We start from the raw sequence: 11,915 nt of genomic DNA on the forward strand, positions 1-11,915 counted from the left end.
AGAGAGAGGGAGAAAGTAGGAAACAAATAACAGTGATACGTGCTGTGAGGAAATGACACAGGGAGGCGAGATGGGTAAGTCCTGGGTGCGGTCTGACAAGGGAGTCGGAGAAGGCTCTAGGAGGAAAGCCGCATTTGCAGTGAGACCTGAGTGGCAAGTCAGAGGAATTCCAAACATGCCAGAGGGAGGGGCTTGAAGGACCTCACTGTAGGGATGCTGCAAGAGTGAGCGTGGCATGCATTTTGGGGTTGAAGGAATGTTAGGAAGGCCGGAACATATGGAGAAAGTGACATGCAATAGGCTAGTCAGGGAGGCAGGAGGCAGATAAGGCACAATTTATAGGTCAGGTAAGGAATCCGGATATTATTCCAAGTGCAAAGTGAAGCACTTGGGGGTCTCACTTAACACAGGACATAACATGATTTGATTTTACATCTGACAAAGATCATCCTGGCTGTTGGTGTGAATAGAATGAAAAGTGGAGATAAAAGCACAGTTTGGAGGCTACTGTAGTCTTCCAGGCTTAGACCGGATGTTAGAGGAGATGGCGAGAAACAAGTGTGTGTTAGAGGTGGAACCATCAGGACTTGCTGATGGATTTGATCCTGAAAGTGAGGGGGAAAGAACTAGGAATAATTTTCCTAGATTTATGGCCTGAGCAATGGTGGTGCTGGTACTAATCGGGGAAAGAAACTGATGATTTTGTTTGGGGGAAGAGGTAGCAGGGTGTTAAGAATCTCTACCAGATGTTTTAAGTTTGAGATCCAAGTAGAAGAGTCAGGAAGGCAGTAGTAAGAATCGGGGGCTTGGACAGAGACAGGACTACTGATACAAATTCAGGAATAGTAAACATGAAGATAGCCATGGAACTAGATGAGATCACCTAGAAAAAGAGTTAAGAAGGGCGGAGGCGGGGGAGGGAAGAGAGAAAAGAAAAGAAAGGAGAGAAAAAAAGGAGGAAAAGGAGTTAAATAATGAGCCCTGATACTCCAACATTTAGAAGTTGAGTGGAGGAGTCAGTCAAGAGTTGAAGAGGAGAGCCTGTGAGGCAAGACGGAAGTCCAGAGATGAAAGTGTTTGGGCAGATAGATCCAATGTCCAGTGGTGCTTACTGGTCCAGTGAGACGAAGACAGAAGTGGCCGAGAGATCTGGCTGCATGAAGGTTATTGACCATCTTGAAAGTAACAGTGTCATGGAGGAAGGGGCAGAAGCCAGACTTGGGTGAGTTGAAGAGTATGTGGAAGGTGAAGCTTTGGAGACAGTGAGTGTAGAGCACACTTTTGAAAAGGCTGAGTGTGAACAGAGAAATGGGGAGTAGTTATAAGACGAGGCCATGGGATAAAGGGTTTGTTTTGTTCATCGAAGATACCAAGGTGTGTTTGGATGACTGATGGGACTAGTAAAGGGGGAGAAACTGGTGATGCAGGAAAGTAGAGCTTCAGGAGTGAGGTCTGGGAAAAGCAGGGGTGGGATCCAGTTTCCCAAGCATTGGCCTACCTTTAAAAGGTAAAATTAATAATTTTTTATTCTTAAGAACATTTGTACTATAATGTGGGAGTTATCCTACAATGAAGACAGCTAGCATTGTGTGTTATATTTTGTATTCCATAAAGTATGGAATCTAATCCTGATTCTGGGATTCTGAGTGGTTTTTTTTTTGTTTTTTCATTTTTATATAGATTATCATTAAGCTGCGTTGCTAGGAACTGTGCATGAATCATTTGAGTTACTATTCTCCTTCTCTTTCTAATATTTTCTATCAGGCAATGCATTTGCTAGAGTGAAACTTGGAGATTACCACTACTATGGCTATGGGACTAAGAAAGACCATCAGAGAGCAGCCACACATTACAGCATCGCTGCCGACAAGCACCGCAGTGCACAGGCCATGTTCAACCTGGCCTATATGTATGAACACGGCTTAGGTATCACAAAGGTAATTGTGCTGGTCATCATCCAGACCTAGTAACGGCAGTGCTATGGGAAGGAAAAATTTATAAATGTTCTACATGTCATTGATGTCATCAATGTAGAGAAAGGAAGGAAAATATTCAACATTTGCTGAGTCCCTCCCACGTGCCAGCACATATTACGTACCCTAATGTGAACCCTGTGAGGTAGAATTAACTTTCTCCATTATGCCCAAGGACATAACTAATAAGTAGAATAAATCTAGTCTTGGCCAATTTGATTCATAATAAATTCACGCTTTTTCCAGCAACATTAGTGGGCCCTGCCCCTTCTCCCTTCCACCTCTGGGACTTTTTCCATTAAAATTTCCATTGACTCTCAAGCTCTCAGTAATAAGAAGAAGGTGGGAATGAGGTCACAGCTGGATACCAAGGTGGCATTAATCCAGAAACATCTTTTGAAACCCCCACTGTGTCCATGACACCATGCTGAGCACTCTAGGGAGGCCGAAGAAAATGGATCCCCATCCTTCAGAGGCTACACTTGACTTGAGGAGACGAGGCATGTTCATTAAGAGAGCTAGCAATGGAATACTATTCAGCCATAAAAACGACAACATAATGCCATTTGCAGCAACATGGATGTCCCTGGAGAATGTCATTCTAAGTGAAGTAAGCCAGAAAGAGAAAGAAAAAGACCATACGATATCACTTATAGGAGGAATCTAAAAAGAAAAAAAAAGAGGACAAATGAACTTAAATATAAAATGGAAACAGACTCAGAGACATAGAATTCAAACTTGTGTTTGCCAGGGGGAAGGGGGGCGGGAAGGGACAGACTGGGATTTTGAGATTTATAGATACTGACAGATCTATATAGAATAGATAAAGAAGTTTATACTGTATAGCACAGGGAAATATATTCAAGATCTTGTAGTAGCTCATGGTGAAAAAGAACATGAAAACAAATACTTGTATATTCATGTATGACTGAAAAATTGTACTGTATACCAGAAATTGACACAACATTGTAAAGTGACTATAACTCAATAAAATTTAAAAAGAAAGAAAGAGAGCCAGCACTGCAGGGTGATATTGGGGGAATCCTTTAGACAGTAAATGTAATTGAGGCAGAAGAAGGCATTGGAGTTTGACAGGGTGAGAAAGGTGAATTAAATATCAGTAATGATTGTTAACGACCAGGTGTTGGCGTGTTATGTGCACTTAAATCACACAGCCAGTTGCTGAGATGAGCCCTGTTATTGACCTCCATGTATCCATCAAGAAACTGGAGTGTGGTTAAGTCACCGGCCGAGTCTGCAGAGCACATCAGTGGTTCAACTAGAATTTGAACCCAGACCTATCTGACTCCATGTTTCTGGTTGAAAGAGTGGGCTTTGCGTTATCGGAATTTCTATGCTTTCTTTATCCTTCCAGTTGTGCTAGCAACTGGGAGTTCCTGGCAGGGAATTTCCTAGCTGACAACTGCTCCTGGTGCACACACGGTGCAGCAGGGGCTTCTCATTCAGGATGACAGTCTGGCGGTAGAGGTCCCCGCCCTCCTGCGCTCTCCTGTGCCTGCCTTTGGGCTCATCACTTTTGATCATCGCCGGCACCCTAATCAGTGGAAAAAATGTCAAATCCAAACCCAGTCTGTTTTCCCCATTCCTAGCGGATGCAAGCTCCTGTGTTGCGGAAGGGACAGGCAGGGGCGAGGACTGGATCGAACAGCTAAATTGGATGATTCTTTGGATGTTATCTCACCGCACCTGCTCCCCTCCAACTGTCATCCACATCTGTAAAACAGAACCAGGATACAAGCCCTGCCCCGGGCTTTGAGGATAAAACGAGTGGACCTTTGTAGAAGAGCTCTGTAGTGAAACAGTGTGTGGAATGACTGTTATCTAGATCAGAAGGGAATTTGGGTGATTGCCTCAGTAGGATTAAAGCTTTCGTTCATCATTCCCCAGGGGAAACATAACAGCTTTGGTGAGAGAAGCAGCGTCTGTGAAAAGGATAACAGTAACCCCACCCCACAGGTTAAATTCAGATTAGCTCTCTCGTCCCCATGTGATTCAAGAAGACCTTGGTCCCCCAGACAGCCCCATCCTCACCACAGTGAGGCCAGTCCACCTGGACCCCTGGGGCGGGGAGGGGCATCCTCTCAGGACAACAGGCCACACATGTAGGAGAGGACACTGCCTGCCCTCCCAGGTGGCCCACAGCGTCAGGCGTTCAGTTTTGGGAGGCACTGCTGGGCTCTCCTCTCTCTCCTAGGCTCATTTCATACATCTAGAAAAAGACTTTGAAGTTTCTCTGTGGCCACATTTCTGTTCTTTTTGGTCAGGGTTCCTGTTAAATCATCGGTATTCATTTTTATCAGTCTCAATCACAGGTATTTTTTTTTTTCCTACAAAAAGTCTCTACATTTTAAAAATAGAGAGGCTGCACTTAACCTCAGACCTGAAGTCTGATTTTGGATTTAGCTGAGGGGCCATTGCTCTTTGTCTTTATCGGTTTCTTTTGTTTAGCAATTAGAAAAATAATAACCAGGTACCCAGGGGCCAGGTATATTAATCTTGCTATCTTACAATCAAATTAGCAAGGAGATACCACCTTTTCTAATTCTTAAGATGAATATGTTGATAATTGAAAGCCCAAAGCTTGTTCCAGTGCTAGTTAATGAAAGCAAAGCAATTAGGAGAACAGGATTCACAGAACCCAGTTCATCAAGTAATTCCACACTTCTTCAGCAAGGCTCTTCAAAACCCTCTTTATTGGTTGAACCTCATGCAAACCGGTGGGGAAGATGAGTCTAACATCATTACCAGGATTTCTCTGAGAATCAAAACAGGTTTTGTAAACTCTATACGGAAGCCCTCTGGGAGAAGGACGTAAGGTATCGGTCATCTCTTGATAAATCCGTGTAAAAACATGGGTCGTTATTGTTCTCGTCTGTCTTGAGGAAAGGATGCTGGGACTAGGATGATGTGGGTGGATTATCCTGGTAGCTTCACTGCGTAACATCTCATCCCTGATCGCTGACTTCAAATTAAACTCACTTGACTTAAACTGTGGTCCAGGGCTGACCACACCGCTGTTCAGGGAACACAAAATAATACCTGGGGAGAAACCGGGAGAGGACCTGAACTAACATAGAAATGTCAGCACTCAACTCTCACGTTGTTGTCAAACTCCTCCTCAGGTCACCCTTGATTCAGAAGCACTTCAGAAATCTGACCATGAAGATAACCCATTACCCATCCCCTCCTGCCCAGTGCGTCTGTCCATATCCCGGTTCAAGCCAGAATTGTTTCTCAGGTGTGCTGGTTGTAAAGGCTGCTCAGGGGTCTCCCATTCCAGTGTTCTTCCTTGAACTCTGTGGCAGAGGTAGCTCTGCCCACTGAAGGTCTGTAGTCCCCAGTGCGCAGGGAGGGCTTGTTTCTGGGATGCGTCTCCTAGTCAGAGACTACATTTCCCGGCTCCCTTCACACCCGCGTGACTCATTCTCACCAAAGGGGCGGAAGTAAGAGGGAAGAGAGTCATTTCTGGGCCAAGGCAGCTAGGAAGTAGGTGGCGCTTCTCCCAGAGGCTCTAAGGGATGGCAGAACCAGGAAGACAATTCACCACCAGCCAGGAACATCTACACTGGACTGCTGAGTATGTTAAGCCACTGAAATTTGGAGGTTTATGTGTTGCAGATATAAGCATCACCTTAGTTAACACATTTTACAGCTAACAAAACCCCAGCAGGTTATTTCTGACAGAGTATAACTCTGCTGCTGTTACCCCTCCACCTTATTTTCCCTGGCATTCAAAACCCTCCTGACCTAACCTAACAGTGGCCTGATATGCCACTATTTTCCTGTATATCTTCTTCTAGGCTGTGTATCCTTTCCCCCAAAGACCCTGAACTGCACCCTTGTGACCTTTGATCTAATCACCTCCGTTTGCTGGAATGATCTTCTCCCACACTTTTGGCCATTGAAGACCAGTCCATTCTTCAGAGACTAGCTCCCAAATCATCTCCTCTGTGAACCCTTCAGTGAATCCCTAGATGTAAAAGATCTCTGCTTCTAAACTTCCATGGTGCTGTGCCTTGATTTTCTTCAGCTATTTACTTACTCAAATATTTATCAAGGTCTTGTTTTGTGTCAGGAAGCACTGCACATGGTTCTGGGGATACAAGAGAATGAGACATCTTTCAAACAGCTCACCATCTCCCATGGAAGAGGCATCCATTGCTATAGTGAAAGCCACAAATGGCGTGCGTGTATGCACACCCAAGTGAAATACTATAAACTCGTTAAAGAGGAAACAACTAACTCAGGCAAGGGAATCAATACTGTCAGGTCCTGTTCTAAAATGTTTTTATAACACAGGATACTCTGTAAAATAGAAAAAAAAAATCAGGCTGTTTTAAGATGATGACTAGGAAATCTGTCTAAATTAAGACAAAATGTGAGAGGAAATTATCCTTTGGAAATTAGTTTATATATATATATATAGTTAGATCTACTAGATAACACATTTTTTTTGGATCCTGTAGGGGAAACAAAACCATATCACTGAATAAATTATAAATAGAAGTGTCAAAAATAAAAGTAATTATGGCACAAAGCATTTTTGTTTCTCATTTTTCTGGTCTGGCCACCTATGGAGTGTTAGAGCTGAAACTTTAAACACCAGAATAGAAATATGTTCTGGAAAGGGCAAGTTAAAGTTAGATATTAAAATGGTCCTCTCAGAATTGTGACAGGACAGAATATACATCTCTTAGAAATGGCCATAACCTTCCTTGACATAAATGTCTATTATCTAATGAAATAATGAGAAGTGTGCAAAATTTTTCTATGTGTGTATAGCTTTATTTATTAGAGAAAAAAAAAAACCTGACAACCAACCAAAATGCTCCAAAATAGAGAACATGTTATATGAACAGTGGCGAGGTGGTATACTGTTCCATTATTTATTTTATGGCCTGCTGGTTAAGTGAGCAGCCTAGAAGCAGGCTGTCTGGATTTGAACCTTAGCTCTGTTACTTACAAGTCATATGAGTTTGGAGAAGTGACTTAACCTGTCTGTGCCTCAGTTTCTTCATCTTTAAAACGGAGTTAATAATATCATCTGCCCTATAGAATTGTCATGGGGTTTAAACAAATGACAGTGGTGACTGTTACACAGTAAATATTTAATAAGTATTAGCCATTATTATGAAATACTGAGCAACCATTAAAAATTAAAATATAGATTAAAGGAATATCTTAGGATGTGAAATATATTTGAAATATATTGTTAGACAAAATATTATGCAGAGTGAAAAATTCCTAAACTCAAAGTGTGTATATGTGAACATATATAAGAATGCTGGAAGGATGTATATGAATTACCAGTAGTTAACAGTGAAATTGTGGGTGTTTTTTTCCTTATTTGTTCATCTCTGTATCTTCAAAGTCCCCTCTAATTAACATGTAATACATTTATAATAAGAAAATAATAATAAATTATTCAAAAAAAACACCTCTGTCCCAGTATAAGAAATTTTTTACGACACCCAAAGATTCAGGGCTGCAAAACTCCTGAATCATGTAATTGAACAATTTTCATAAACCAGATACTTTATTGCTAGGGAATTCTGTATCTTTGCGTTATAAGCAGCTTTTGAACATATGAACATTGGCACATGTGACATTTTAGTTAGAAACATTTAAGAAGTCTGCAGGTCCTAAATCTGCATAATCTCCTAAATCACTGAGTTTAAAGCAGAACAAACTCTAATGCACTGCAGAAAAGTTTCATGTAAGTGGATTAGGTGTGCAATGGACTTCCTTAATGAACCCTTGCCATCATCAGAATACCATTTTACAAGGGGAAATTTTTTGTGTGAACAATTTGGATTTTTTCACTAAATAGGATCAAAGAACAAGGAGTCTTTTCTAGAGTCCAGTAATAAAATTTATTTTATATGAGTTGCCGTAATTAGCCATAAGGGTTCAGGAATTTCTTTCTCTGGGAATTTTAAAGAAAGACTTTCCTGTCTCACCCCACCCTCCTTGGCCGGGAGCGCGCTCATCCCACTTTAATGGCACTTCTCTTCTATTTTTTATAATATGCTAAGCGACTGAATTGTGATGTTTGTGACTCAAGAAATAATTAATAACTATTTCCTGCCTCAAATAAGAAGGAATGTCTGAGATACTGACAAAGGCTGCCTTTCCTCAAACATCCCACTCAAGTCAATATGCTTTTCACATCTGGGGCTGACACCACTGTCATAATCGGCAGGAGCTTTCCAGTGAACACCCACTGAATTTGTTGGCATTAGAGACACAAATTAGAGTTTTTAAAGCATCCGTTTTCTTTGTTGCCAGGAAGATTGGTTTTGAACAGTCTCCTGAATTTTAAGTATTTTAAGCAAGTAAATTCCTCTTTCTTAAACAAATCTACCAGTCCACAAAGCTTTGGAAAAATTTAAGAAATGACAAGCCTGAGAGAGGACACACAAGGACTGGGTTTAGCAGGGGCCTCACAGATTCACCATTATTGAACCCCATGTAATGGACGTCTTGGAGATGGAGACGAAAGACAAAGAGATACCGGATGACCACAATTTGTGAAAAATTCCTCCTCTTCCCCTTCTTTTGAAAATAATCTACAAGAACCCAAGCAAAGAACAATTCTGAGACTGCATCAGGGCACCTTTAAAAACACCTCCACTTAGCCTATTTGGGAAAACAAAGAGAAGAAAACCAAGCCATAAGTAGGCGAAAATGAAACACATTTTTTATCTGCCTTGTCATAATTTAATGGGAAATTAAAAATATAGTATGTCATTTGTGGGGTCAACTTCCAGCCTGAGAACCAAAATAGTTTATTCACTCATTCTACAAGTATTATCAAAGACTCACGGTGTCCTTGGCACTTCATTAAGCACTGGGAATTCAGGGGTGACAGGCAGTCCAAGGCCTTGTCCTCAAGGACCTGGAGATAGACAAATGAATAAACAAATTCCATAACTTCAGTATGATAAGTACTATGAAGAAAAGTAGGAATTTTAATGGCTCATCACTGTCTGCACTGCCATTTGTTTGGGGAGCTGTCCTGTTAGTGTCTGGTGTCCTCCTGCCCCCTTAATTGGACTCACGCCTAAGATCTCATCCAGCAGTATCCAGGAAAGCTTTTTGGAGACTGTTGGCTTGTGTATGGCTGCTGTAACAAATTACCACAAATTTAGTGCCTTAGAACAACACACATTTATCTTACCGTTTCTGTAGGTGAGAGAGCTAGGTGAGCTTGACTGGGTCCTCTGTGGAGGGTCTCCCAGGCTGAAATCAAGGCTGTGCTCCTTACTGGGGACTCTGGGGAAGAATGTGCTTCCAAGCTCATTCAGGTTGTTGGCCAAACTCAGGTTCTTACACTTGTGGGACTGTCCACATTCTTCTTCCTCCTGTCCGCGTGGCCCCTCCAGCAACGGCAAATTGAGTCCTTCCCGTGCCTGGAATCTCTGACCTCTCCTCTGACACCTCTCTTTGACTTTCTCTTCTGCTCGTGAGAAAACTCATTGTTTAAGGGCTCCTGTGATTCTACTGAGTGCACCGGGTCATCCAGGACAATCCCCCATCTTAAGGTTTGTCACCTTAATTACATTTGCAAAGTTCTCTTTGCCTTTGTAACATAATATATTAACATGTTCCAAGGATTAGGGCATGACTCTCCAGGGCGGGGGGTGGGGGGTGCATTCTGCCTACCTAAATTAAATTACTACATTTCAAACAATGGCTTCCATTTAATTACCCCTAAAGAATCTGCCCCTAATGAGTGTGGGCTGTTCTTCTATTTCTAGAACATTCACTTGGCCAGGAGACTATACGATTTGGCTGCTCGAACAAGTCCAGACGCTCACATACCTGTGTTCTTTGCCCGGGTGAAACTGGAAACTGTGCATTTGCTCCGAGATATCCTGTTTTGTAATGTAAGTTTGCCTCAGTTGGGTCCCAGATCCCTGGAGGCTCTAATGAACAGCTCTTGGTGGGTGGGCTTGAGGGAGATGATGGTTTTGAACAGAGGGGGAGGCTTGGATTCTTTTTTTTTTTTTTTTTTTTTTTTTTTTTGACAGAATGTCTCTCAGCAGCAGTTTACAGTGAGATGGAAATGGATGAACGTGGCCCACACCCTTGGACCACACTGGGATCTATTTGTGATTGGCCTGATTGTTGCCGTGCTGGTCTTCTTGCTTAGGCGTCGCTACGGGTAGGATCTGGCCCGCAGGAAAACCTGCTCGCGGGAACCAGTTCACTTCAAGTTGTCTTCACTAAATAAAGAGTTTCCTCATCAGACTCCAGTCGGCTTCAAATTTCTGATATAGGCCTGGGATGGAAAATGGACAAAGGTTGGGACCCGTCCTCTGAGAAACCATTTCAGATGTCTTGCTTAGCTGAGATGACCACTTTGGGGAGAGGGGGTGCTGGGGACTGATTGCCTAAGATTTCCTTACAAACTAGTCACCTTGGTGATCTAGTCCTGAGTTAGGGGTTTAAAACCACCCATTTTCGTGCGCTCATAACAACTTGTTGCCTTTCGAGAGGACAAATGGGTTTCTTGCCTCCAACAGACATACTGAAGTGGGGAGAAGGGGGAGTTTGGGGAGGGCAGGAACATAGATTCCCTCAGAATCTGATAAAGGCAAAAATGACAAGCAGACCCAGCATCTTGTGGGCATGATCTGGTGAACCACGCTGTAGCTCTAATGAGCAGAAGTTCCTCATGGCATGCGGAGCTGGGGGCAATGACTCAGACTCCTCACAGGGGACCTTTGATCAAAGCTCCCTTAGCAGTTGTGAGCAGCACTATTTGGGGTCTGTCCAGCACTGTATCCTTCTCTTCCATTCCTTGTTGAAACCCTGAGGAATTCCCTTTGGAGAAACCATAGAGGGAGGTGGCACCAGCCTCCTAGGACAGAAGTTAAAGTGCTTGTTCTCTGTCTTCCCTGACAGGCCGATCAGGGCTGAGGCCCAGGACTGGGGGCAGAGATGGGAGAGAAGAGCGCAGGAGGCCTGTGACTTATGTCAAGGGCCAGGTTTAAATCTCGCCTCCGCAGCTCCTCAGCTATTCAACCTCTCACGGCCTCAGTTTCCTGACCTGCAAAATGGGAAGATCGAAGATCTTAGCTGGTATGAGGATTAATGGGATAACATATGTAAAGGAATTATCACAGGGCCTGGCATATAGAATGAAATCCATAAATGGTAACTTTAAATATTCTTTAAAAGCTCATGGCAGATGGGTTGGAACATGGGGACAGCTGAGTTGATAACAATCAGTGTGGTTTCAGTGCCTTGCATTGGTTCTCCAGCCAAAATGCTGGGTATTTTTATGGGAAAAGATTGTGCTTGCCTACTTGAAAATCCAACCCAGGGCTAGGAAAAGAGTTAATTAACAATGTTGATCATAATCAGAAGGCAGAGTAAAATGGATTTGGAACCAAACAACCTGGGTTTGAGGTCCAGCTGTGTCCCTTAGTAGCTCTATGACTTTGGCCACAATTTCTTCAGACTTTGGTTTTTTCCTCCATAATATGGGATTAATTCCTATCTGGAGATTTGTGAGGTTTCAACAAGCCCAACAGCTGTTTTCTAAACATTGCACACACACATACTAGCCACAGTCATTGGCCATTAATTATACAGGTTTGTCTGAGGTCCAAGTGTTTAGAACTTCCTGGACACAATCCCTGACTTACTAGAGAGTTCCAGTTCCAAAGGAACTGTAAAAGCCTAATTTACAAAAGTGCAAAGAAGGAGCAGCCATCCAAACCTCAGGTCAGAACCCAATGGGCAGGCGGATCTGCAGTAATGTCTGACAGGAACGTGAGCACATCAGAGAGGCGACAACTGCAGACTGGGGAGTGAGAAGGTAAAGTCAGTGAGCCCTGGCTCCGGGTCTGGGTGAAAACTGAGCTCCTTAGAGGTAAAGCTTGTGAAGAGGCTGCAGGCAGGCGAGCTCAT

General features: G+C 42.9%; 1 protein-coding gene across 1 annotated transcript in view; it reads left to right on the forward strand.

The window, feature by feature from the left end:
- The window catches only part of LOC141574013 (protein sel-1 homolog 2-like), a 50,585-nt gene extending 40,311 nt beyond the window's left edge, over positions 1 to 10,274 (forward strand). The window contains exons 13-14 of the mRNA XM_074346914.1: positions 9,755 to 9,883; positions 10,043 to 10,274. Of these exons, the coding sequence (XP_074203015.1) occupies positions 9,755 to 9,883; positions 10,043 to 10,165 (252 nt within the window). The 3' untranslated portion in view covers positions 10,166 to 10,274. The remainder of the gene's footprint in view (positions 1 to 9,754; positions 9,884 to 10,042) is intronic.
- The last annotated feature ends 1,641 nt before the right edge of the window (positions 10,275 to 11,915 follow it).

The sequence above is a fragment of the Camelus bactrianus genome, chromosome 19 (assembly GCF_048773025.1).
Source record: "Camelus bactrianus isolate YW-2024 breed Bactrian camel chromosome 19, ASM4877302v1, whole genome shotgun sequence".
NCBI lineage: Eukaryota > Metazoa > Chordata > Mammalia > Artiodactyla > Camelidae > Camelus > Camelus bactrianus.